The 22,948-nt window shown below is 49.9% G+C and overlaps 1 protein-coding gene and 2 long non-coding RNA genes across 6 annotated transcripts; 1 reads left to right on the top strand and 2 right to left on the bottom strand.

The window, feature by feature from the left end:
* Positions 1-1,199: 1,199 nt before the first annotated feature.
* Positions 1,200-22,762, bottom strand: TMEM53 (transmembrane protein 53). Of its 4 annotated transcripts, none has more exons than XM_002801518.4 (3): positions 22,643-22,762; positions 8,432-8,553; positions 1,200-3,139 (listed from the first exon to the last, which is right to left on the bottom strand). In XM_002801518.4, the coding sequence occupies exons 1-3, from the start codon at positions 22,701-22,703 to the stop codon at positions 2,489-2,491; spliced, it is 834 nt and encodes a 277-aa protein (XP_002801564.3). In that variant the 5' UTR covers positions 22,704-22,762; the 3' UTR covers positions 1,200-2,488. The 4 variants fall into 4 exon arrangements, with proteins under 4 accessions (XP_002801564.3, XP_077815817.1, XP_077815819.1 ...); XM_077959691.1 differs by having other exon boundaries at positions 1,200-3,049; XM_077959693.1 differs by having other exon boundaries at positions 1,200-3,046.
* On the bottom strand, positions 11,038-12,147 carry LOC144333847 (uncharacterized). The gene is made up of 2 exons (XR_013402937.1): positions 12,086-12,147; positions 11,038-11,292 (listed from the first exon to the last, which is right to left on the bottom strand). It is a non-coding gene; the product is annotated as an uncharacterized LOC144333847 (long non-coding RNA).
* LOC144333840 (uncharacterized) lies at positions 16,801-22,802 on the top strand. The gene is made up of 2 exons (XR_013402930.1): positions 16,801-18,118; positions 20,198-22,802. It is a non-coding gene; the product is annotated as an uncharacterized LOC144333840 (long non-coding RNA).
* Positions 22,803-22,948: the final 146 nt, after the last annotated feature.

Genomic DNA, 22,948 nt, shown 5'->3' with positions numbered 1-22,948 from the left:
CACAAGCTTGGTGCAAACACAAGCCCCAGGCCTCTATCCCTTTCTGGTCCCCTGAAACATACCAGAGACCACAGTGGGATCACCCTATCTGCCTCTCAGGCTTTTGTTCTATTCTCCAAATCTCTAGTGACCATCATCCCAGTGTAGCTACTGCCTAGATTCTCAAATGGAAAGAATGGAAACCCTATCATCCAGGATGGACCTTCAAGTCTCCCATGTGCTCACAGAACCGAGGCTGGGCAGCTAGCACTGGAGAGATGGCACTTTGACCCCCACAGCTCCCCACTGCCAGTGAGGTAGCTCAACTTCAAATGTGCTCAGATGTGCTCAAAGCTACATGTAAGTCCTCACCCACAACAGAAAGCTGTTTGGAGAAAAACAGTCAAGGCCCCAGAGTAACCCCATGACTCCAGACTTGCTTTGACACCTTGCTCACCAGGCCCATCTGCCCAAATCCCCAGCCTTAGTTGCCCATTTTCTCTGGGATACCCACAGTGAATTCCTCAGAATTGGGTCCAGTTGGCAGCTTCTGCCACCCCTTGCACCCAGATGAAGCACAGACAAGTCCCCCTTGGAGCCCAGCAAAGGCCCTTCACAGCCCCTCACCCAGTTTGATGGCACCCAATATCCTGAACACAGGGATCCTGGGATCCTAGGAATGTACACAGCCTCTGTCAAGCGATGGCTGAGGGTTTGGGAAAGAAACAGATTTGGAAGAGTAGAGTGGGTAGGTGAGGGCAACAGAGAGATGAAGAGGAGGCTCTTAATGCCCAGTTCCTGTCAGGCCGACTTCTTTAAAGATGTCTTTACTCTCCCCTCCCACAGGCTTGGACTCAGTAGGTCCTTGATGGCTGGTTACCGCCACCCTGGGGGCCATATGGTCTCTAAAGGAGGCCATTAACCCAGAGTGAGGGCATTCCGCCGAAGCCCGCCCTGCTGTGGGAGCCTTGAGCTGTCTCATGGCACAGGCTGCACTGCCACCTGTTGGCCATGGCTAGGAATGCAGCCACACAGCATGGGAATCCCTGCCACCACCATAGTGGGGACTCACCAAGGACTGATGGGATGCAGACAGAACGCGGCTCTGGGGACAGAGGGTCCATCATCCCCGAGAATATCAGGAGTCAGCTCCCATCCAGAGCTTTTCTAGCCATCTCCTTCACTACCCCCTAAGCCCCTTGATCACCACGGTAAGCTCATTCAATCAACAAATATTTATTGAATACCTACTACATGGCAACATTGTGCAGTAGTGACTTCTAGACTGATAAATGATACTGAACTATCAGGCTGAATTCACCTCTCCTGCCTAGAGAGTATCTAAGTGGGTCTCCCTTCCAGGAGATGAAGGAGTTTGCTATTTCAGCCCCAAATCCCCTTACCCTGGTTCTGGTCTTTAGGGCTTGGGAGTTAGCTCGTCCCAGCTCCTGTTACAGTGCTGCTGCCTTCCCGCCCCCCACTCTCTGGCAACTTTCAGCTTGCAACTTTCCCAGATCCAGCGGCTTCCTAGCAAAGTGTGGTAGAGCCAGGCAGGCCCTTAACCTCTGCATCCGTAGCTCCTCATCTGGCTTCTACCTCAGACTCTGAGTGAACTGCCAAGTGGGACCCATGTGGATGGTACTTCACACTGTAGGGCTTCACCCTGCTGGAGCAAAGACCGCAGCCCCTATCCGCAGCCTGACGCTACCCCTGACCGAGATACCTTCCCTCTGACATCTCCCCACAAAGCTCACCTTCCATTCAAGGAATCAAAACTCAACTCTGGCAACAGGCACAAAGCTTCAGTTACGCAAGATGAAGTTCTGAATTATGCAAGATGCAAGACTATTCAGTTCTAAAGGTCTGCCGTGCACATAATCTCTTAAATTTTAAGTATCGTACACACAATTTTGTTAAGAAGGAAGATCTTGGCCAGGCGTGGTGACTAACACCTGTAATCCTAGCACTTTGGGAGGCTGAAGTGGGAGGGTCACTTGAACCTGGGAGGTTGAGGCTGCAGTGAGCCAAGACTGCACCATTGGACACCAGCCTGGGTGACAAGAGTGAGACCCTGTCTCGAAATAAATAGATAAATAAATAAGTAAAGAAAAAAAGAGAGTAGGTCTCATGTTAAATGTTCTTACCACAGTTTAAATTTAAAAAAATCAACTAGGGCTCACCCTCAACACCCCCCTCCGTTTGTCAACCTTTCCAGCCTGCATGCCACAGGAATCAGCAGCCTGACTGTTGCGCTTGTCCAAAGACAAATGACTACAAGGCTTCCACAGACACATGCCCAGGCACTCCTGCCCTCTAGGATTCTGTGGTAAGCAGACCACCAGCAGACGGAGGCCCCCAGGAGACAGGCCCATAGGAATTTTCTACTTAGGGGACTGCAAAGTCCCAAAGGGCTACAGAGAGTTGAACCAGAAGAGTGCCCCACAGATGCAGGTTGTGGGGAGGCGTCAGACATTTATTTCTGGAGCAGAGGTGAGGTGGAGCAATGACCTCAGCAGTGGACACAGTTGCGCATGAAGTCGACACAGAGGCTTGTGTAGTAAGTAGGGTAGTCACGGAGGTGGCTGACGTGTGCAGATGACACAAAGTCCACAGAACGTGCCAGGACCCGACGTGCCAGGCGTGCCTCCACCATGCGTTCTACGTCTCTGGCCAGGACTACTTCGTCAGCCCTTGAGTAGAGGTAAAGTTCAGGCCAGCGAGAGCCCGCGTCCTGTAGCCTGTCATAGAAGTGGGTGTGGAAGAGGGCTGTGATGGGAGCAAGCAGGACGTGGAACAGGACAACCACCAGGGCAAAGGCCACCAGCAGCAACAGGCGCAGCACGGCAGCCCGGCGCTCCAGGATGGCTGCCAGGGCCCGCAGAGCCCCTACCAGGTTGCTGTCACCAGGAGCGCTGTCAAAGATGGTGCCCACCACACGCAGGTGACAGAAGCGACGGGTCTGCAGGAGCTCCAGCACGTAGCGGTACAGCATGACGCCACCGTTGCTGAAGACATGGAAGAGCAGGGGCTCCTTCTCAATCTCATAATCAAAGAGCAGCTCGAGCAGCTTCTGGGCCAAAACACGAAGTGAAGGGATGCCCAGCGACTCGGAGAAGAAGACCATGTGCCACGGGGCTGTGTATCGGATTACAATGCAGCCCTGGGGAGAGAGGCCTGGTCAGTCCTCACAGATGAGGTGGGGGTAGTGGGTACAAGCTAAGGTCAGAGGGGCCCAGCAACCCCAGCCTGCAGGACGTAAGCCATGGGCCCACAGAGTCAGCAATGCTCTGGGTCCTGCTTCAGCCTGAGCCCGCCAGCTCGCCGCCCACAGACACAGGTGCCTTCTGGCGGGGGAGGGTAGACTCAAGGCCCATTTTTGGACTAATTGCTTCATGCTGGCCAAGCCCTCTTGACCTGTAGTGGTATTTGAGGCCCAGAGCCCGAAGCATGTACTGGAGACATCTGGGCTGACCAGAGGAAGTGTCTTTACTCTGGTTCCCTCCTGTCTGCACCCCACCCTCCCATCCTAAGCCTTACACATTTGGGGCGGGGCCTCACTGCTTGGCTATACCCTGCCTCAGCACCTCAGATCTGTACTGTCCCTGCCTCCCAGACACAAGTAGTACCCCCATGAGACCAGTACCCGAGAGGTGGCCTGCAGGCCCCAGCCCTGACCACCAGAGGCCACTTCTGAGCTAGACCCACATCACTGTCATCACTGGTCACTGTCACCTTTCCTCTCTCCCAGGCTCCTAAGAACAGGGTCCATACCCTCTGGACTCAGGGACCTGACACCCAAATGTCTCTGGTTCCTAGGCCTGGGATCACTCCTCATACTTGTTCTGAAATTCCAAATACAGTAAACACTTGTTCCCCAAATTCTAAAATCTGGGCCCAAAATCCCTGTAGGCTTCTATGCTCCTCATGCCTGGGCCAAGGGTGCCACAGTCTCCACACAGGTCCCCTTCTAGGTCAGTTAGAAAAGCCACCATGCCCGGCTCCTAATCCCCTCTCATCCTCCTGTTCCAGAGACAAAGGGCCCTTTGTAGGGGGAATGTGACTTTGGAGAGTGCTGGGGTCAGAAGGTCTGGGTTCAACTCCTGGCACCACTGTGTATCAATAGTAAGAACAAGGAACAGCTTACTACTTTTTTTTTTTTTTTTTTTTTTTTGAGACGGAGTTTCACTCTGCCACCCAGGCTGGAGTGCAGTGGCCGGATCTCAGCTCACTGCAAGCTCCGCCTCCCGGGTTTACGCCATTCTCCTGCCTCAGCCTCCCAAGTAGCTGGGACTATAGGCGCTCGACACCTCGCCCGGCTAGTTTTTTGTATTTTTTTAGTAGAGATGGGGTTTCACCATGTTAGCCAGGATGGTCTTTATCTCCTGACCTCGTGATCCACCCGTCTCGGCCTCCCAAAGTGCTGGGATTACAGGCTTGAGCCACTGCGCCCGGCTGGCTTACTACTTTCTGAGTCTGGGTCCCCATCTATAAGATTACGGTGAAATTGGGATAACACCCATCTCATAAGGTTATGGGTAAAATTAGATGGAAAAAAAAATGTATCTCAAATGACCAAAGCAGCACCTGACACAAAGTAAACTCTCAACCAATAGCAGCAGTAATTAGTGACGTGGTAGTAACAAGGAGAAAATCGTATGCCCACAGTAGTTAAATGACCCATGGCTAAACAGGGATGGTCAGCAGAGGTACCTTGCCATCAGTCGCCTGACCTCCTAGCCCTGGAGTGCCTAAGCATCCCTCCCAAGACTCTGAAGAGGAGGCTGCTTAAGGCTACCCACATTCTCCCAAATGCTCAAATCCGACAGAGGCCTTTCAGTCCCCATTGTATGTTTCTCCCTGGCAGCATCTGGAATCCCACACTCGTAGAAATATCTTGCAGCCCAGTCTCTTCAAGTCAGTAACATGAAAAAAAGGGGCTGTTCTACAGCCTGGACAACATAGTGAGATCCCATCTCTAAAAAAGAAAAAAAAAATGGTCAGGCACAGTGGCTCACGCCTGTTATCCCAAGACTTTCGGAGGCCGAGGTGGGCAGATGATGAAGTCAGGAGTTTGAGACCAGCCTGACCAACATGATGAAACCCCGTCTCTACTAGAAATAGAAAAATTAGCCAGGTGTAGTGGCACATGCCTGTAATCCCAGATACTTGGGAGGCTGAGGCAGGAGAATTGCTTGAACCCGGGAGGCAGAGGTTGCAGTGAGCCGAGATCACGCCATTGTACTCCAGCCTGGGTGACAGAGCAAGACTCCATTTAAAAAAAAAAAAAAGAAGAAGAAAAAAATATTAGCTTGGCGTGGTGGTGCATGCCTGCAGTCCCAGATACTTGGGAGGCTGGAGGCAGGATGATTACTTGAGCCCAAGAGTTGAGGCTGCAGTGAGCTATGACTGCACCACTGCACTCCAGCCTGGGTGACAGAGCAAGACATTTAATCTAAAATCAGGTGGGGAGGGGAACAGTTCCGGATTTAAAAGAGCCTTAAGAAGAAACAAAATAACTAAATGCAATGTATGATCTTAGATTGGATCCTGGTTTGGGCACATCCACTGTAAAGGATGCTTTAGGGACAATTAGGGAATCTGAATATGGACTGGAAACTACATGAGATGAAACAAGAAGGTGGAGATCATGATCTGAAAAAAGCAGGATACAAAGCAGTACATTCAATAGGTCTCATGTAGGTAAAGAAAATATATACTCCCCAAAAAAAGCTGGAAGGATATACACTAAGTGTAAATAGAGATCATCTCTAGGTGCTGGAACATGGTGTTTTCATTTTGTTTTGTTTTGCTTGTTTTGTTTGAGACAGGGTCTCACTCTGTCACCCAGGCTGGAGTCCAGTGGCACAATCACAGCTCACTGCAGCCTCAACTTTCCAGGCTCAGGTGATCCTCCCACCTCACACTGCCGAGTAGTTAAGACTACAGACATGCACCACCGTGCCTGGCTAATTTTTTAAATTTTTTTGTGGAGATCAGGTTTCACCATGCTGCCCAGGCTGGTCTCAAACTCCTGGGCTCAAGTGATCCTCCTGTCTCAGCCTCCCAAAGTGCTGGGATTACAGGCATGAGTCACAGCATCCACCCTGTTTTCTTTTAAATAATAAAATATTAAGAGTTTTGGATTGGACTTTTTTTTTCTCTACATTCATCCTGTCCTCCCTATTGGAAAGTCTTCCTTTCCAAGACTACCCCCGCCCCAACCCTGCAACCTCAACACCTCTGCCTTCTCTGGGATCTTACTCCATCTACTTTCTCCCTCGTGCCTTCTGCCCAAATAGCATCTTTACTCCCGCCCTGTACAATGGTCCATTTCCCAAAGGCTCTTTCTGCAGATTCTGTCACACCTTCCTGGGTTTTCAGATCCATCTCTAGCCACTCCTCCTTTCCTCACAGCACCCTCTTCATCTTCCACTCCATTAAGTTTGGGTTCCTCAAGACTGTCCTAGGTCCCTCTTCTGTCCCTCTACACACTCCCTGGGGGATCTCATCCACTCCAGAGCCTATGGATTCTCTTCTAGTGTTCCTGTCTCAAAAAACACACTCCCCTCTACCCAGGACGTACCCAGCCAGAAACCTGGCGAACCTGGGAATCTCCCTATCCCTGTGCCCATGCCCAGTCTCTCATTAAATTACCATTCTACCTCCTGACAAGCTCCTCAGTCCATCACCTTACCTCTACTGACGCTCCCAGCTCCAAGGTCCTGACTACCCTCTGTCCCTGGATCATGGCAAGCCCCTCTGAACTCATTTCTGGCTTCCAGCTCCGGCCCTCCAATCTCCCCGCTCCTCTGCAGCAAGGGACTTGGTTTGTTTTGAGACAGGGTCTCGCTTTGTTGACCAGGCTGGAGTGCAGTGGTGCGATTTTGGCTCACTGCAACCTCCACCTCCCGGGTTCAAGCGATCCCTACCACCTCAGCCTCCCTGGTAGCTGGGACTACAGGTGTGCGCCACCATGCCCGGCTAATTTTTGTATTTTTAGTAGAGACGGGGTTTCACCATGTTGGCCAGGCTGGTCTCTAACTCCTAACTTCAAGTGATCTGCCTGCCTCGGCCTTCCAAAGTGCTGGGATTACAGACGTGAGCCACTGCTCCAGGCCAAGAGGGACTTTCTGATTCACGAATCTAACATCACATCCCTGCTTAAATCCCCTAAGGACCCCCTCCAAGCCCCACCTCTTGCCGGGTACCTGTCCCTTCGTTCTTCCTCCCAGCCACACTTGACTATTCCTGGTCCCCTGCCTGCCCTCAAGGATCTCAGGCTAATAAAGAAGCCAGACAAGCCGAGCCCAGTGAGCAGAACGCAGAAGCAGCTGACTGCCCGCGGAGTGAGGCTGTCTGTCATCGGCAACACCAGAGCTCCAGCCTCGGAGCTGGGGAGAGGCTTCAAGCCCAGAACTACATTTTCCCCCAATCCCTCTGCCACTCCAGGGCCACCACACACCTCGGGCAGGTGGGATGTGGATGTGAGTGAGTGGAGGGATGCCGAGAGGAAGGGGGCTCAGCTGGCCTTTCTCCCAGGTGCCCCCCACTGCTCAGTCCAGGGCTTCCAGCTGGCAGTCGGAGCTGTCTGTATGGGTGCCCCAGCAGGAGGCTGTTTTGGGGAGAGATCTGGGGAGGGGAGGGTGGAGTTGGAGGCCCAAGATGTGAGACAGGCTTCCAAAATATAACCAGGTCCTGCTAAGGCCCTCTGCAGTTACCACAGTCTCTATATGCAACTCTTGGTTGGATGAGAAGCAGCATCATCTCTATTCCAAGAGGCCCTACTAGTCTGGGAATGTGAAAGGTGCCATGGGCAGTCACAAGACAGAAACTCACCTGGTGGGAAAGGAGGAGGTCCTGGGAGTACAAGCTATGCCCAGATACCCAGTCCCAGCTCCTGCTGCCCGCAGAGGCACTGACCAGTTAACAGGGACGGGAGCCTGGGCCAACTCCACAACTGTGAGGCACATCAAGTGTGGGCTGCCCACTGTGGGAGGCAGGGAGGAAGGAAGGGGAAGCCATCAGGAGACCAAAGGGGTCACACCAGGCCACAGAGCCGGCAGCCAAGTGGGGATAATCCCACCAAGTCCCTATAACCCCATGGCCTTCCTCACAGTTTTTTGTTTGTTTGTTTGTTTGTTTTGAGACGGAGTCTCTGTCGCCCAGGCTGGACTGCAATGGCACAATCTCTGCTCACTGCAACCTCCACCTCCCAGGCTCAAGTGATTCTCCTGCCTCAGCCTCCCAAGTAGCTGGGATTACAGGCATGCACCACCATGCCAGCTAATTTTTGTATTTTTAGTAGAGACGAGGTTTCACCATGTTTCACCAAGCTTGGTTTCACCAGGCTGGTCTTGATCTCCACAGGCTGTTCTTAAAGCCATTCCCAGGCCTGCCTCAAAGGTGGTCAGCCCTCACGGCAGCTCAGGGGTGAGGGCACCAGAGTACTCACCCTTTTGTGGTAGATGGCGCTGTACTTGGCAAGGTTCTTGTCCTTGCAGCCACCCCAGCCCAAGAGAATCACCACAGGCTGCCGAGTTTCTGCCTCCTTCCCACCTGGGCTGGGGATGTTCTCTGAAACACAGATGTGGACTGTCAACACCAGAGCTGGGGTGGGGGCGGGGGTGACTGCCCAATCCAGAGCTAGCAGCACTCTGGCTGCTGCAGGCAGGGAACCAATGGGTGCCAGGCCCAGGCATCCTGCCAGCACGTATGCACCAGCTCCCACCCCATGTTGCTCCAGCTCCTTTCTGTCGGCCTCTCAGGAGGCACCGTGAGGTCACCGGACAAACCAACACAAGAGCACCTTTCTTTAGAGACTCGAAGACAGCCCAAGTGAGGAAAGTAAATACCTTCTCCATGCCCTTTCACCTTCTGATCCAGGGCTCAGCGAACTACAACCCCAGGGTCAAACTGAGCCCACTGTCTATTTTTGTATGGCCTGCGAGCTAAAATAATTTTCACATTTTTAAATGGTTAAAAAAAATCAAAAGAATATTTTGTGACACGTGAAAATTATATGGAATTTAAATTTCAGTGTCCACAAATAAAGTTTTATTGAAACATGCCACACTCATTATTTACTTAGGGTCTATGGCTACTTTTACGCTAGGAGCAGCAGAGTGGAGTAGTTTCAACAAGATCAGGTGACTCGCACAGCCTAAAATATTGACTGGCCCTTTACAGAAAAAGTTTGCCAGCCCCTGTTCTAATTCCATGAGCAGATGGAAAAAGAGGGTCTTTTTTGAGATGGAGTCTTGCTCTGTCACCCAGGCTGGATGGCAGTGGCACAATCTCAGTTCAGGGCAACCTCCATCTCCTGGGTTCAAGCAATTCTCCTGCCTCAGCCTCCTGAGTAGCTGGGATTACAGGCGCCCACCACCACGTGCAGCTTTTTTTTTTTTTTTTTTTTTTTATAGTAGAGGAGTTTTGCCATGTTGGCCAGGCTGGTCTTGAACTCCTGACCTCAAGTGATTTGCCCACCTCAGCCTCCTGGGAAGAAGAAGGTCTTAAAAGGAGAAATGGATGGGACAGTGCAGACAGGGACATGAGTTTGACTGACTCTGACCTGTACCAAGCCATCTACCCTGTCCTGCCAGAGAATAATAACAGCCTATATTTATTGAGGTTTAACCCTTATAACAATACTCTAAGGAAGGTCCTCTTATTACAGATGAAGAAACTGAGGCAGAGTGAGGTTAAGGTACTTGTCTAAGCAAAGTGTAGGGCTGGGAATCTGGTCCCTGCTCCCTACCCTAAACTACTCCAGCACCATCTGTGCTGCCACCCCATCCACAGCTGGTGATATGCTAAGAGGCACAAGCCAGCCGCCACCACCACCAGGGCTGCCTTTAACGAAGCCTCCCTGCAACCTTGTCAAACAGACCTCATCTCATTTCCCCTGCAAAGTGAATACCCACCCCCTCAGGGGGACTTCTGTACAAGGACCGTCTGTAGCCAGTTAATCTGCCCTCCCAAAAGGGCCGGCATGTACCCTTCCAAGGACCAAGCCACTTGGCTATGCTCAGCTGCCACCCTGAAATTTATGGATGCCGGTGGTGACCTGGCAACAGTAAATTTCAAGGCTAGTTAAGAGGATGGTAAATATAAATCACTAACCTTTGGACAAAAGGAAGACAACAATTTCCTGTGGAAATTAATGTGATTGAAAAGTTCAATGTTCCTGCTCTCTAGTGGTGGTGACTCCGGCCTTCGGAGATTAACTGCCCGCAGCGGTGGGGGTCCCAGGCCTGGTTGCAACTCAGCCTGGAGCAGAAGCTGCCAAAGCCTCAGTCCCCTGCTGACACCTGCCAGCCCTCCCGGCCTCCATGGTTGCTGGCTCGGCCTCTGATGAGGGACAGTCCCACAGGTCTATCTCAAGCAGCTCCAAATATTCTCACTACTTTTCTCAGCCTAGTGTCCCCATCTTCTGCCAGATGGCTCTTCACCTGCACTGGCCTTTCTGGTGGAAAGGCCCTGGGCCTCAGTGGGGTCCCAGCCCAACCTTGCTGGGTATGACTCTGCCCACGAGGCTCGGGCTGCGGCGGCCTCAGGGAGGGTAATCAGCAGCTACCGTTTGCACCTGCTTTTCCATTTCCAAGACCCAGTAACTCGATTTCCAAGACCCTGTTCTGGGAGGCTCCCTTACCTCTGCAGCTCTCTGAGAACAGGTTCCCCTTCCCCTGCCTACAGGGTTTCTCCCACGTGCCACCACCGAGACACCAGCAAAGGGCTTTGGGATTTATCGCCAGTACAGAGAAAGCAACCAAAGGAGGTCACATCCCCTGGTGGCCACGGGATGTCAAGGCCAGCCCCCACCAGCAGAGATGGTGTACTCCCAATTGCCAGAGGTTCAAACAGCTGCTGCTGGGCTTCCCAACTGCCCCTCCTCCTGAGGCTGGGATTTGTAACTCCGTTTTGCTGGCAACCTTGGCTTTACCAACTCAGGCAGGAATGACTCTTCATCCTCCATGAAGGTGAAGAAACCCTCAGAATACTGGCACCCTGGACAGACTGCCTACTCCCATAGCCCAAGCTTTCTGTAATATTCTTTATTGATTTCTTTATTTTTGGAGACATGGTCTCGCTTTGTTGCCCAAGCTGGAGTGCAGTGGCACAATCACAGCTCACTGCAGCCTCACTCTCCTTGGGCTCAAGCGATCCTTCTACCTCTGCCTTCTGGGTAGCTGGGACCACAGGCACGCGCCACCATGCCCGGCTCATTTAAAAACGCTTTTGTTGTTGTTGTTTGAGAAGGAGTTTCACTCTGTTGCCCAGGCTGGAGTGAGTGGCGTGATCTTGGCTCACTGCAACCTCCACCCCCTGGGTTCAAGCGATTCCCCTGCCTCAGCCTCCTGAGTAGCTGGGATTATAGGCGCCCACTACACCTTGCTAATTTTTTTATTTTCAGTAGCGACGGGGTTTCACCACATTGACCAGGCTGGTCTCAAACACCTGAGCTCAGGCAATCCACCCGCCTCAGCCTCCCAAAGTGCTAGATTACAGGCGTGAGCCACCGCGCCTGGTCAAAAGTAATTGCTGTCGCTATTGTTATTTACTGCCACATCAGGATCTCGATTCTTCCACCCTCTTGTACAAACTCCTCCCCTTTTTTTACTTATTCTACTGGCGATATCACCCTCTTCCCATCCTGCTGCTGACATCTCCAGGCCTCTGGCTGCTAACTTTGAGGCACTGAAAACTTTGGCCCCTGGCTGGATCTCCCACTCTATTCAGACTTAACAGAATCCTGTACAACCAATCAAATATACCTTGTTCCTAAACCATTACAAACTTCTCCAGCAAAAAGTGCTAACACACACAGCATGATATGTCAGGCACTACTCTAAGCATTTTACATATCAACTCATTTATTATTCACAACACACCGGTAATCCCAGCACTTTGGGAGGCCAAAGCAGGCAGATCACTTGAGTCCAAGAGTTCAAGACCAGGTTAGGCAACATGGCGAAACCTCATCTCTACAAAAATTAGCTTGGCAAGGTGGCACATGCCTGTAGCCCCAGCTCCTCAGGGTGCTGAGGCAGGAGGATAGCTTAAGCCCAGGATATCAAGGCTGCAGTGAACCAAGATCATGCCACTGTACTCCAGCCTGGGTGACAGAATGAGACCCTATTATGAAGGAAAAAAAAAAAAAAAAAAAGGCCAGGTGCAGTGGCTCATACCTGTAATCCCAGCAATTTGGGAGGCCAAGGCGGGCTGATCACCTGAGGTCAGGAGTTCGAGACCAGCCTGACCAACATGGAGAAACCTAATCTCTACTAAAAATACAAAAATTAGCCAGGCGTGGCGGCGCATGCCTGTAGTCCCAGCTACTCTGGAGGCTGAGGCAGGAGAATCACTTGAACCCGGTTGCGGGGAGGTTGCAGTGATCACGCCATTGCACTCCAGACTGGGCAACAAGAGCAAAACTCCATCTTTAAAAACAAAAACAAAAACAAAAAAAATTGCAATACTCTTATGAGCAAGAATTCTCATTTTACAGACAAAAACCTGAGGCACATAGGAAACGGCTTGCTCAAGGTCACGTAACTAACAAGCAGTGAAGCTGAAATCCAAACCCAGGTGGTCTAACTCTAAAGACCAGCTTGTATCCGCTACCCTAGCCAGCCCTTTAGCTAACAAAACCATCTCCATCACCTCAGCTCCAAACCTGCATACACGGCTGCCTCCTGTACATCAAGAGACCCCATAATGACCTCATCTGCCTGCTTCTCCCAGCCACAACTTCAATATATGCTGCATCATTTGGTCTTGCAACCACCCTAGGAGTTAGCTACTATTACTATCCCCATTTTACAGTTGAGAAAACTAAAACACAGAGAGGGGAAGTCCCTTTCCCCCAAAAGCACACAGCCAGGAAGCAGCAGAGCCAGCGCCCACTCTCCAGACCAGCGTGCTCGGCCGCCTCCACCACCGCGACCTTGTGCGTGCTCTCTGCTCTCCAGCCCACAATGCTGATGCTCCGTGTTCATGCCGTGCTAATGCCCATTCCACCTACAGAGTCAGCTCACTGCTTACTTCCAGGAAGCCTTCCTTGATGCCCTCCCCAACCCCTTCTCACCACCCCCCACCCCAAACCATCAGACTGAGAGAGCTGCCCCTCCTCTGTACTGTCACAGCACCCACCACCACACCAGTACCCTTAACACACGCTGCACTGACAGTGTTCATCAGGAACAGGCGGAAGGCTACCATAAAATTCAACGCAAGAGATGCCGAAGGCCGGAACCAGAGCAGTGGAGAGACAGATAGGGAGGGGTAGAAATGACAGGGAGAAAACAGTCACAAGAAGTCTCAAAAACATGCAATCTTTGCCAGCACGGTGGCACAAGCCTATAATCCCAGCACTTTGGGAGGCTGAGGCAGGTGGATCACCTGAGGTCAGGAGTTTGGGACCAGCCTGACCAACATGGGGAAACCCCGTCTCTACTAAATACAAAAAATTAGATGGGCGTGGTGGCGAGCTACTCGGGAGGCTGAGGCAGAGAATCACTTGAACCCAGGAGGCGGAGGTTGCAGTGAGCAGAGATTGCGCCACTGCACTCCAGCCAGGGCAACAAGAGCAAAACTCCATCTCAGAAAAAAAAAAAGAAAAACCATGCAATCTTGGTAATTCCACTTATAAGAAAGAAAAATGTTAAATCATAGAGAAGTATTCAATAATACATTAAGCAGATCACAGATATAAATGTAAGAGCTGAAACTACAAAACCGTTAGAAGAGAACATAGGAGTAAATCTTTGGATTAGGTAGCAGTTTCATAGACATGCCACCAAAAGTATAAGGAACAAACAAACAAAAGAGATAAATTGAGACTTCATCAAAATAAAAACTTTTTACTTCAAAGGACATAATCCAAAAAAAAGTGAAAAAAAGAAAAATCCCACAGCATGGAGAAAGTATTTGCAAATCATGTATCTTATAAGGAAGTAATATCCAGAATACAGAGAAAACTCTTAAAACCCAACAGCAAAAAGTAAACCCAACTCAAAAATGGGCGAAGGACCTGAATATATTAGGCAGGTCTTTCTCCAAAGAAGATTTACAAGTGGCCAATAAGCACACGAAAAGATGCTCCACATCATAGCCATTAGGGAAACCAAAATCAAAACCACTATGAGGTATCTCTTTATACCCAGGATGGCTATAATTAAAAAGTCAGATAATAAACAAGTGTTGGTTGTGGATGAAACCAGGACCCTCACACACTGCTGGTGGGAATGCATAATGGTGCAGCCACTTTGGAAAACAGTATGGCAGATCCTCAAAAAAATTAAATGTAGAGTTACCACATGACCCCACAATTTCACTCCTAGGGATATATCCAAGAGAACTAAAAACATACATCCACATGAAAACTTTCCCATGAATGTTCATAGCAGTCATAATAACCAAAAGGTGGAAACATTTCTCCTATCATCTGTGAATAGATAAACAAAATGTGATACATCCATACAATTAAATACTATTCAGTCATAAAAAGGAATGAAGTACTAATACATGTGATAGCATGCATGAACCTTGAAAACATCATTCTAAGTGAAAGAAGTCAGATACAAAGGGCCACATATTATATGACTTCATTTATATAAAATATCAAGAATAGGCAAATCCATAGAGAATGAAAGATTAGTGGTTGCCAAGGGCTGGGGGGAGGAGGGAATGGACAGTGACTACTAACGGGAATGGGGTTTCTTTTTCAGATGATGAAAATGTTTTGGAATTAGATGGCAGTGATACTCTTACAATTCTGTGAATATTCCAAAAGCCAGTGAATTGTACTTTTTTTTTTTTTTTTTTTTTTGAGACAGGGTCTCGCTCTGTCACCCAGGCTGGAGTGCAGCAGTAAGATCATGGCTTACTACAGCCTCAACCTCCCAGGCTCAAGCGATCCTCCCACCACAGCCTCCTGAATGGTAAGACTACAGGCACATGGTACCACGCCTGGCTAATTTTTTATTTTTTGTAGAGACAGGGTCTTACTATGCTGCCCACGCTGGTCTTGAACTCCTGGGCTCAAGCAATCCTCCCACCTTAGCCTCCCAAAGTACTGGGATTACAGGCATGAGCCACTGCACCTGGCCAGAAGTGCACATTTTTAAAGGGTGGATTTTATGGTATATAAATTATTTCTCAATAATGCTATTATTTTTAAAAATAATAGTAATACATTAAATGAAAACACAAGTTATAAAGCAATATCATAACAGAATACCCCTATACACACACATACTACACAAACACACACTTTTTTTGTTGTTGTTTTTTTTTTTTTTTTTTTTTTTTGAGACGGAGTCTCACGCTGTTGCCCAGGCTGGAGTGCAGTGGCGCGATCTCGGCTCACTGCAAGCTCCGCCTCCCGGGTTCCCGCCATTCTCCTGCCTCAGCCTCCTGAGTAGCTGGGACTACAGGCGCCCGCCACCGCGCCCGGCTAATTTTTTGTATTTTTAGTAGAGACGGGGTTTCACTGTGGTCTCGATCTCCTGACCTTGTGATCCGCCCGCCTCGGCCTCCCAAAGTGCTGGGATTACAGGCTTGAGCCACCGCGCCCGGCCTTTTTGTTGTTTTTGACAGTCTCACTCTGTCACCCAGGTTGGAGTGCAGTGGTGCAATCATGGCTCACTACAACCTCCGTCGTCCGGGTTCAAGCGATTCTCCTGCCTCAGCCTCCCTAGTAGCTGGGATTACAGGCGCCCACCATCACACCTGGCTAATTTTTGTAGTTTTAGTAGAAACAGGGTTTCACCATGTTGGCCAGGCTGGTCTCGAACTCCTGACTTCAGGTGATCTGCCTACCTCGGCCTCCCAAAGTGCTGGAATTACAGGCATGAGTCACCGCGCCCAGCCACATATTTTTTTATGCATAGAAAAAAATACATCAAATATTAATAGCAATTATTTCTGGGATTAGAGGCAATTTCCTTTTCATGATTTTTTTCCTGTTTTCTAAAATCAGTATGTATAACTTCTGCAATGAGAGTTAAAATATTATCTCAAACAACAGGGCAGGTGGTCCAGCAGAGTCAAAAGCAGTTGGTAAGTCAAAAAGGCCAGGGATGCCCAGCAGCCCCTCAGCAATGCGGAAGGATTCTTTTCAACCCTCGCACTTCTCGAGTACCCGACAAAACAATTTAATCTCACAAGCTCCCTGTCCTCTAGAATTTCTCAACAAATAACACTGACACAGATAGTGTAAGAATTACAAATACATATATTATACAACAGTTCAAGTCATAAAACTCAAGCACAAATTAGATTGTGTATATCCCAGGGGCATATGGGGAAGACAAAGGAAAGGGCTGATAAGGCTTAAGGGTCTGCTGCACAACATGTACTTTTTATTTGGAAGCCGGAATGAAAATAGAAACTATGTTATCTTTTCAAAATGCAAAAAAGCCGGGCACCGTGGCTCACGCCTGCAATGCCAGCACTTTGGGAGGCCGAGGCGGGCGGATCACGAGGTCAGGAGAGACCATCCTGGCGAACACTGTGAAATCCCGTTTCTACCAAAAATACAAAAAATCAGCCGGGCGAGGTGGCGGATGCCTGTAGTCCCAGCTACTCCGGAGGCTGAGGCAGGAGAATGGCGTGAACTCGGGAGGCGGAGCTTGCAGTGAGCTGAGACTGCGCCACTGCACTCCAGCCTGGGCGACAGAACAAGACTCCCTCTCAAAAATAAAATAAAAATAAAAATAAAATAAAATGCAAAAAATTAAAAGATTCTTAATTTTCTCTACTGGGTATTTCTCTACCCAGAAATATTTTCTAGTGTCTCACAGTTCCTATATTTAAACCAAATTTTTTTTCTTCTTTGAGTCAAGGTCTTTCTGTGTTGCCCAGGCTGGAGGGCAATGGCACAGTCATGGCTCACTGCAGCCTCAACCTTTCAGGCTCAGGTAATCCTCTTACCTCAGCCTCCCAAGTAGCTGGGACTATAGGCAAGCACCACCATGCTCAGCTAATTTTTGTATTATTTTGCAGAGACAGGGTTTGGCCATGTTGCCCGGGCTGGTCTTAAACTCTCGGGCTCAAGCAATCCACCTTCCTCGGCCTCCCAAAGTGTTTGGAATTACAGGTGTGAGCCACTGTACCCAGCCAAATTACTTTATTTTTTATTTACTTTTTAAAAGAAGAGCAGAGCAGAGTAGCATAGTATCTAAGAGTACATACTATACAAAATCATATCTCAGTTCAAATCTCTGCCTCTGCCACTTAATAACTATGACACGGACATTAATCAAGTTCTCTAAGCATCAGTTTCCTTATCTGTGAAATGGGGATAATGATACAAAGAATTAAATAAGATAATAGCTATAGAGGGCTTAGCATGGTGCCTGGCAGAAGGAAAGAGTTCAATAAATTGAAATTATTATTACTTCACGAGTAATGCATACTCACTGTAGAAAAAGTAGAAAATGAGTATCTAATAAAATTGGAATCATATTGTTTGTAATCTGCTTTCTTCCGTTCGGCAATATATTGTGAACATTTTGCCCTGTCAGTTTATATATTTCTACACCATTACTTTTAGTGGCTTCAGAGAGGCTATAGAATGTTTCATAATTTATGGTGACCAAATCTCCCATTATTGGATATGATGCTGTTTCCAATTTTTTGCTGTTATAAAAATACTTTAATGGACACTCCTTTCTTTTTGCATGTCCCTAATTGTTTCCTAGAAATGGCATCATATTCAGGCAGCCCCTCCTAATGGCAACTGAAATCTCGACAGGCACAAGCCCTGGAGTAAGGCTCTTAAGCTGAGATCTGGAATTACTTTGGTCAAGACACTTTACCTCCCCACGAGCGTCTGTTCTTCATCTGTAAAACAGGATTAAGGGTTCTCCCTACTTCACAAGGTGGTTGTGAGGATTAATAAAATAATGAAAGGAGCTCCTGGTGGGCCTGGCATGTGGATAGAACATGGTTAACAGTGTAAGTACCACAGACACTCAGAGAAAGAGGCCTGCGAAGAGGCCTGGATCTCAAATCCAGGGTCTAGTACAGCACTGGCACCTGGCATAGAGCAGACACTTGGAAACCAAGATACTTGGTTCTTTTTTTTTTTTTTTTTTTTTTTTTGAGACAAAGTTTTGCTCTTGTTGCCCAGGCTGGAGTGCAATGGCACAATCTTGGCTCACCACAACCTCCGCCTCCCGGGTTCAAGCGATTCTCCTGCCTCAGCCTCCTGAGTAGCTGGGATTACAGGTACGCACCACCACACTTGGCTAATTTTGTATTTTTAGTAGAGACGGGGTTTCTCCATATGGGTCAGGCTGGTCTCCAACTCCTGATCTCAAGTGATCCGCCCACCTCGGCCTCCCAAGGTGCTGGGATTACAGGCGTGACCCACCACGCCTGGCCAGAAAGTGTTCTTATCTAGAGGTGAAAGAAAAGAGATAATGATTCCAAAAATAAACACAACTCCTCTGTATTTAAAAAAAAAAAAAAAAAAAAAGGCCTTTGGGGTCCTTGCAGACAAGCCAAGTATCAAATCCCAAATGACTTTGCCTGGGTCTTTGACGTCTGTCCGTCATGACAGTTCTTTAGGTTTTCATCTCATTCTTCACCCATAAAAGCACAGCGCAGCCTCCTGCCAGGCCCCTTTTCCCTCCAGCCACTTGCTGTCCCCCCTCAGGGCTTTACTTCTGGACTTTCTCCCATCTAAGTTCCAAGCAGACCTAACACTGCTTAGCTTCTGGATCAGCATGTTCAAGGTGGTATGGCCGTGGACTTGATTTCGGCACTTTCTGCTGCTCACCGGGGGTCTGTGAGCCCTCCTGAAGCTTCAGGTCCAGCTTGGGCTGCTCTTCTCCAGGAAGCCTCCCCACCACAGGGCCCACCATGGTGGTCCAGACCCTTTAGCACTGTTTCTTGGGTGCCCGTGACGACTTCCTGAGGGTTAAGATGCTGTCTATATTTCTTTGATCTCAGTCAGTGGTGAGCAAAAAAGGCACACAGTAAAACCTGGGGAGCAAAAGTCCCCTCACGTCCGCTCTCTGTGATCCCCTTAAGACCTTCTGTTTACTCTAAGAGCAAAATGTTTGTCCCAGGCCCAGGCCCCAGCCCCATTAATTCTATGAATGAATTATGTTTTTATGTTTACTGAACATGAGAGCCACATGGTGCCTTTAGAAGGCTGCCGGCCTACGAGCAAGTCACAGAGGGGATCTAGGTGGGACTTGGCTGACCATTCTCTGGATGGGAGGAGGGGTGGCACGGCCTGGGCCTGGGATGTCAGAGCAGCTCTGGCTTGGGCCTACGGTGCTGCCAAGTGATTCCATTCAGCTCACTTGGCACCTCATCCCTCCCAGGCCCCGGTGACAGTGAGTGAAGCCATCAAAAACACAACAACAGGAAAATATAGTGCTTATGGGAGCCCCAGGAGAGACCCTTTCCAAATGAAATGAAGTAAGAGAGGGTATTGAGAGAGTGAGGGGATCACTGGCCTGGGAAAAAGAGAGGGAAGGCAGATTCTGGGTCAAAGCACCAGCTTTAGCAAAGGCCTGGGCAGACGACCATCAGCATGGGCAGCCATAGGTACTGGCTGGTAGGATTCCCAGCAGGAGGATTTTGGGCTGCCAAGCCTGACCTACAAGACCCAGGGCTCTGAATGACCCCAAATCTGCAGCTGCCTTCCAGCTAGCTAATGTGCCAGCATCAGCTTCTCTGTCAGCTCACAGCAGTGATGGGCTCTGTGGTTTTGATTTTCAAATACAGGGGAAAAGTAATTTCAGGCCAGGTGCAGTGGCTCATACCTGTAATCGTAGCACTTTGGGAGGCTGCGATAGGAGGACTGCTTGAGCCCAGGAGTTTCAAACCGGTCTGGGCAACCTAGTAAGACTCTGTCTCCATATATGAAAATGAAAAATTTTTTTAAACTGAAAAAAAAAAAAGTTTTTAAAGGCTGGGCACAGTGGCTCACGCCTGTAATCCCAGCACTTTGGGAGGCTGAGGCGGGTGGATCACCTGAGGTCAGGAGTTCAAGACCAGCCTAACCAATATGGTGAAACCCCTGTCTCTACTAAAACTACAAAAAGTAGCCAGGCGGGGTGGTGTGTGCCTGTAGTCCTAGCTACTTGGGAGGCTGAGACAGGAGAATTGCTTGAACCTGGGAGGCAGAATTGCTTGAACCTGGGAGGCAGAGGTTGCAGTGAGCTGAGATTGCGCCACTGCACTCCAGCCTGGGTGACAGAGGAAGACTCATCTCAAAAACAAAAAAAGTTTTTAAAAAGTAATTTCAGAAATGAAATATGACTGTCCTACACACTTCTCCACCATTAAACAGTAATTGCAAAAGACAGACGATCTCTGGGCTCCAAAAGACTGTCACTCTATGAGGCCATGTTGGCCTGGAGGGAAGCTCTACAGATAGGAAGCAAACGGATTCAGGGGACCACAGTGTCGTGATCTCCTTCTGAGGGGTTTGACAACCTCTAGCTCACCTCTGGAGCATGCACTGTGAGAGGCAAGGACGATGAATTAAAGCCAGTCAGGAGGAGCAATATGGAGAAGAAACAACTGAAGGCCTTGGAAGTGTTTCTCTTGGAGGAAATGTGAAGGCACAAAGCCATCCTCTTGAAGAGAGGAAGCGAGATTCCTTGCTCTGTATCGTTCCCACCACAATGCTCTAGCCCTGCAGTCAGCACATCATTTTGAAACCACCTGCTTATAAATTCACTCCACTCCCCAAAACCTCAGCTCCTTGGGCGTGTGAGCCACTTCTGAGGCGCCAACAACAATCCCACGGCCAGGACACAGCAAATGCTGAACTGAGAGCGGAAATGACAGGAAGGCCTACTGTGGCTCAAGAAAGGGAAGTGCTTTCTAACAATCCCAGCTGCCTCCAACAGGCTAGGATGTTTGGGCAGAAGCATCCCCTCAGGGAACGATCGGCTAGCAGTGGAATGCACTCATGCCAACGGAGGGATGCAGGACAAAACAGTCCCTGAGATTTCTTCCAGTTCTAAGACCCAGCCTCCTGGAACAGCAAAGGGAGACATAGGATCGCGCCACTGCACTCCGACCTGGGTGACAGGGCAGACTCCATCTCTTTAAAAAAAAAAGAAAGGGGGACGGAGGGGGAACCATAGGGGAAGCAATGCAATGGCAGCATCCGCACTGTACCAGGGACACACATCCAAACGCTACCTCGTAACCCTTGCAATCCCACGAGGAGGCAGGCACTAGTGCTGTTCCCATTTCACGGTGGAGGAATCTGAGGCTCGAGGAGGTTCAGTAACTTGCCAAAGACACATAACTAGTAGGACGTGGAGCTGAAATGCGAACCAGGACCACCAGGCTGCCCTCCTGGCTGTGCAGAAGGCAGCTCCAGCCCGTCGCTGCCGAAAGCGCTCCAAAGGAAATAATATTAACTGACTTCATGGCTTGTTGACGCCAAAACATGTCCGAAGTATTTTTACATCTATAAACCCAAAAGTGCTAAGCCAACAGCTCCAGCTCTAGGGGAAAACAGCTGGTCTGGGGCCATCTGTTCTGTGGGAGCCTAAGGGCTGCCCTCTCCTAGACTCTAACCAAAGAACATGAGATGCTACAGGAGGGGTCTGGGAAGGTCTGAAGGAGTTAAATTTTATGGAGAGCAGAGCATAAGATCAAACCTTTGCATTAGGAAGATCACTGTGGTAGCAATTTAAGAGGCTGGGCTGCAGGCAGTCAGACAGGAGGCGTGAAGGCGATGCTGGACTAATGCAAGTGAGAGATACTCTGGCCTCAGGCTGATCATACTTTAAGGCCCTTCTGCCAGAATTCCCAGAGAGACCAAACTTTCCACTCTCTGGGCCCCTATCTACTCACACTGTCATGGACGCGGGCCTGCTGTCAAGCCTACTAATTTTGTGGAGCCTCCTACATGTCTTTCTTTAACGTAAGGAGAGAAACAATGCTGATGGTAAATGCCAATTACTGAACTCGCTCCATGCCAGGCCCTTTACACAATCTCCAGATGGCCCCAACAGCCCTGTGAGGAAGGTTACTATCCCTATCCCTGTTTTGCAGAGGAGGAAACTGAAGTTTAGAGAAGGTAGCTTACCAAAGGTCATCCAGCTCCTAAAGAAAGGAGTCAGGATTTCTATCGAGTTCTACCTGACGGCAGAGACTGCACTGTTAACCACTGCCAAGAAGAGTGGAGAGGGACGGCTAAGGGTTCTGAGTCCCGGGCTTCTGCGAGGACCGGTGACCCCGCGAGGCTCCCCTTCCACGCCTTCGGGAAAATAATAAGTGATACCCCCAGCCACAACCGCCGAAGAAAGGCTAGATGTGAGAAGCCCAATCCCAAACAAAGGAATCAGGAGGGATCCAGCTTTCGGCAGCCTTCAGCTATGATAAGTGATTAAAGGGTATGGACCTGAGCACCCCGGACAGGAAAGACAAAAAAAAGGGGTCCCAAGCTAGCAGCTGACTCGGGGCAGAGGCGGGGCTCGCCAGGGAGGAACACTCTGGGGCGGGGCTTACGAGGGGCGGGGCTCTCTGAGCCTCTCTAAGTCTAGGACCTGCCGGACCCTATGAGGGGGCGGCCCGCGGGAGGGCGGGGCCGCATGAGGCGCGGGGCTACAGCTGCGCTCGCAACCCACGGATTCATGAGGTCACCTCCCCGCGCCCGGACCCAACCCTCATTCCATACTCTGGCTCCAGCAGGGTTGATCTGGGATCTCGATGGTGTAGTCCAGCTCTGCCGAGGCCATGGTGAAGGCGCCGGCCCCGAGCACGGGCCTCCAGCCGGAACTCTAGCTTGCGCACCCTTGCCTCACCCGGGCGCCTCCTGGGCGCCGCCCAATCACCACACACCTCCCCCGACACGGCCCAATCCCTGCGCCGCGCTCTGTGACCTCCCGCCTTAGCAACCACCAAGTCTCTTCCAGAGCCTCTCGCCTCACCCCACTAGCTCGGCCCTAGCAACCGTGCCCCGCCCCTGTTACTGGCCCGCAGC

The sequence above is a fragment of the Macaca mulatta genome, chromosome 1 (assembly GCF_049350105.2).
Source record: "Macaca mulatta isolate MMU2019108-1 chromosome 1, T2T-MMU8v2.0, whole genome shotgun sequence".
Lineage (NCBI taxonomy): Eukaryota > Metazoa > Chordata > Mammalia > Primates > Cercopithecidae > Macaca > Macaca mulatta.
The sequence above is the reverse complement of the archived record's forward strand: the minus strand, read 5'-3'. Positions and strand labels throughout refer to the sequence as shown.

Coding starts and splice junctions, on each gene's coding strand:
- TMEM53 (XM_002801518.4), bottom strand. CDS start 22,703: ATGGCCTCGGCAGAGCTGGACTACACCATCGAGATCCCAGATCAACCC. Junction 8,554..22,642: donor TCAACCCTGCTGGAGCCAGA/GTATGGAATGAG, acceptor TCTGTGTTTCAG/AGAACATCCCCAGCCCAGGT. Junction 3,140..8,431: donor GCGCCATCTACCACAAAAGG/GTGAGTACTCTG, acceptor CTCTCTCCCCAG/GGCTGCATTGTAATCCGATA.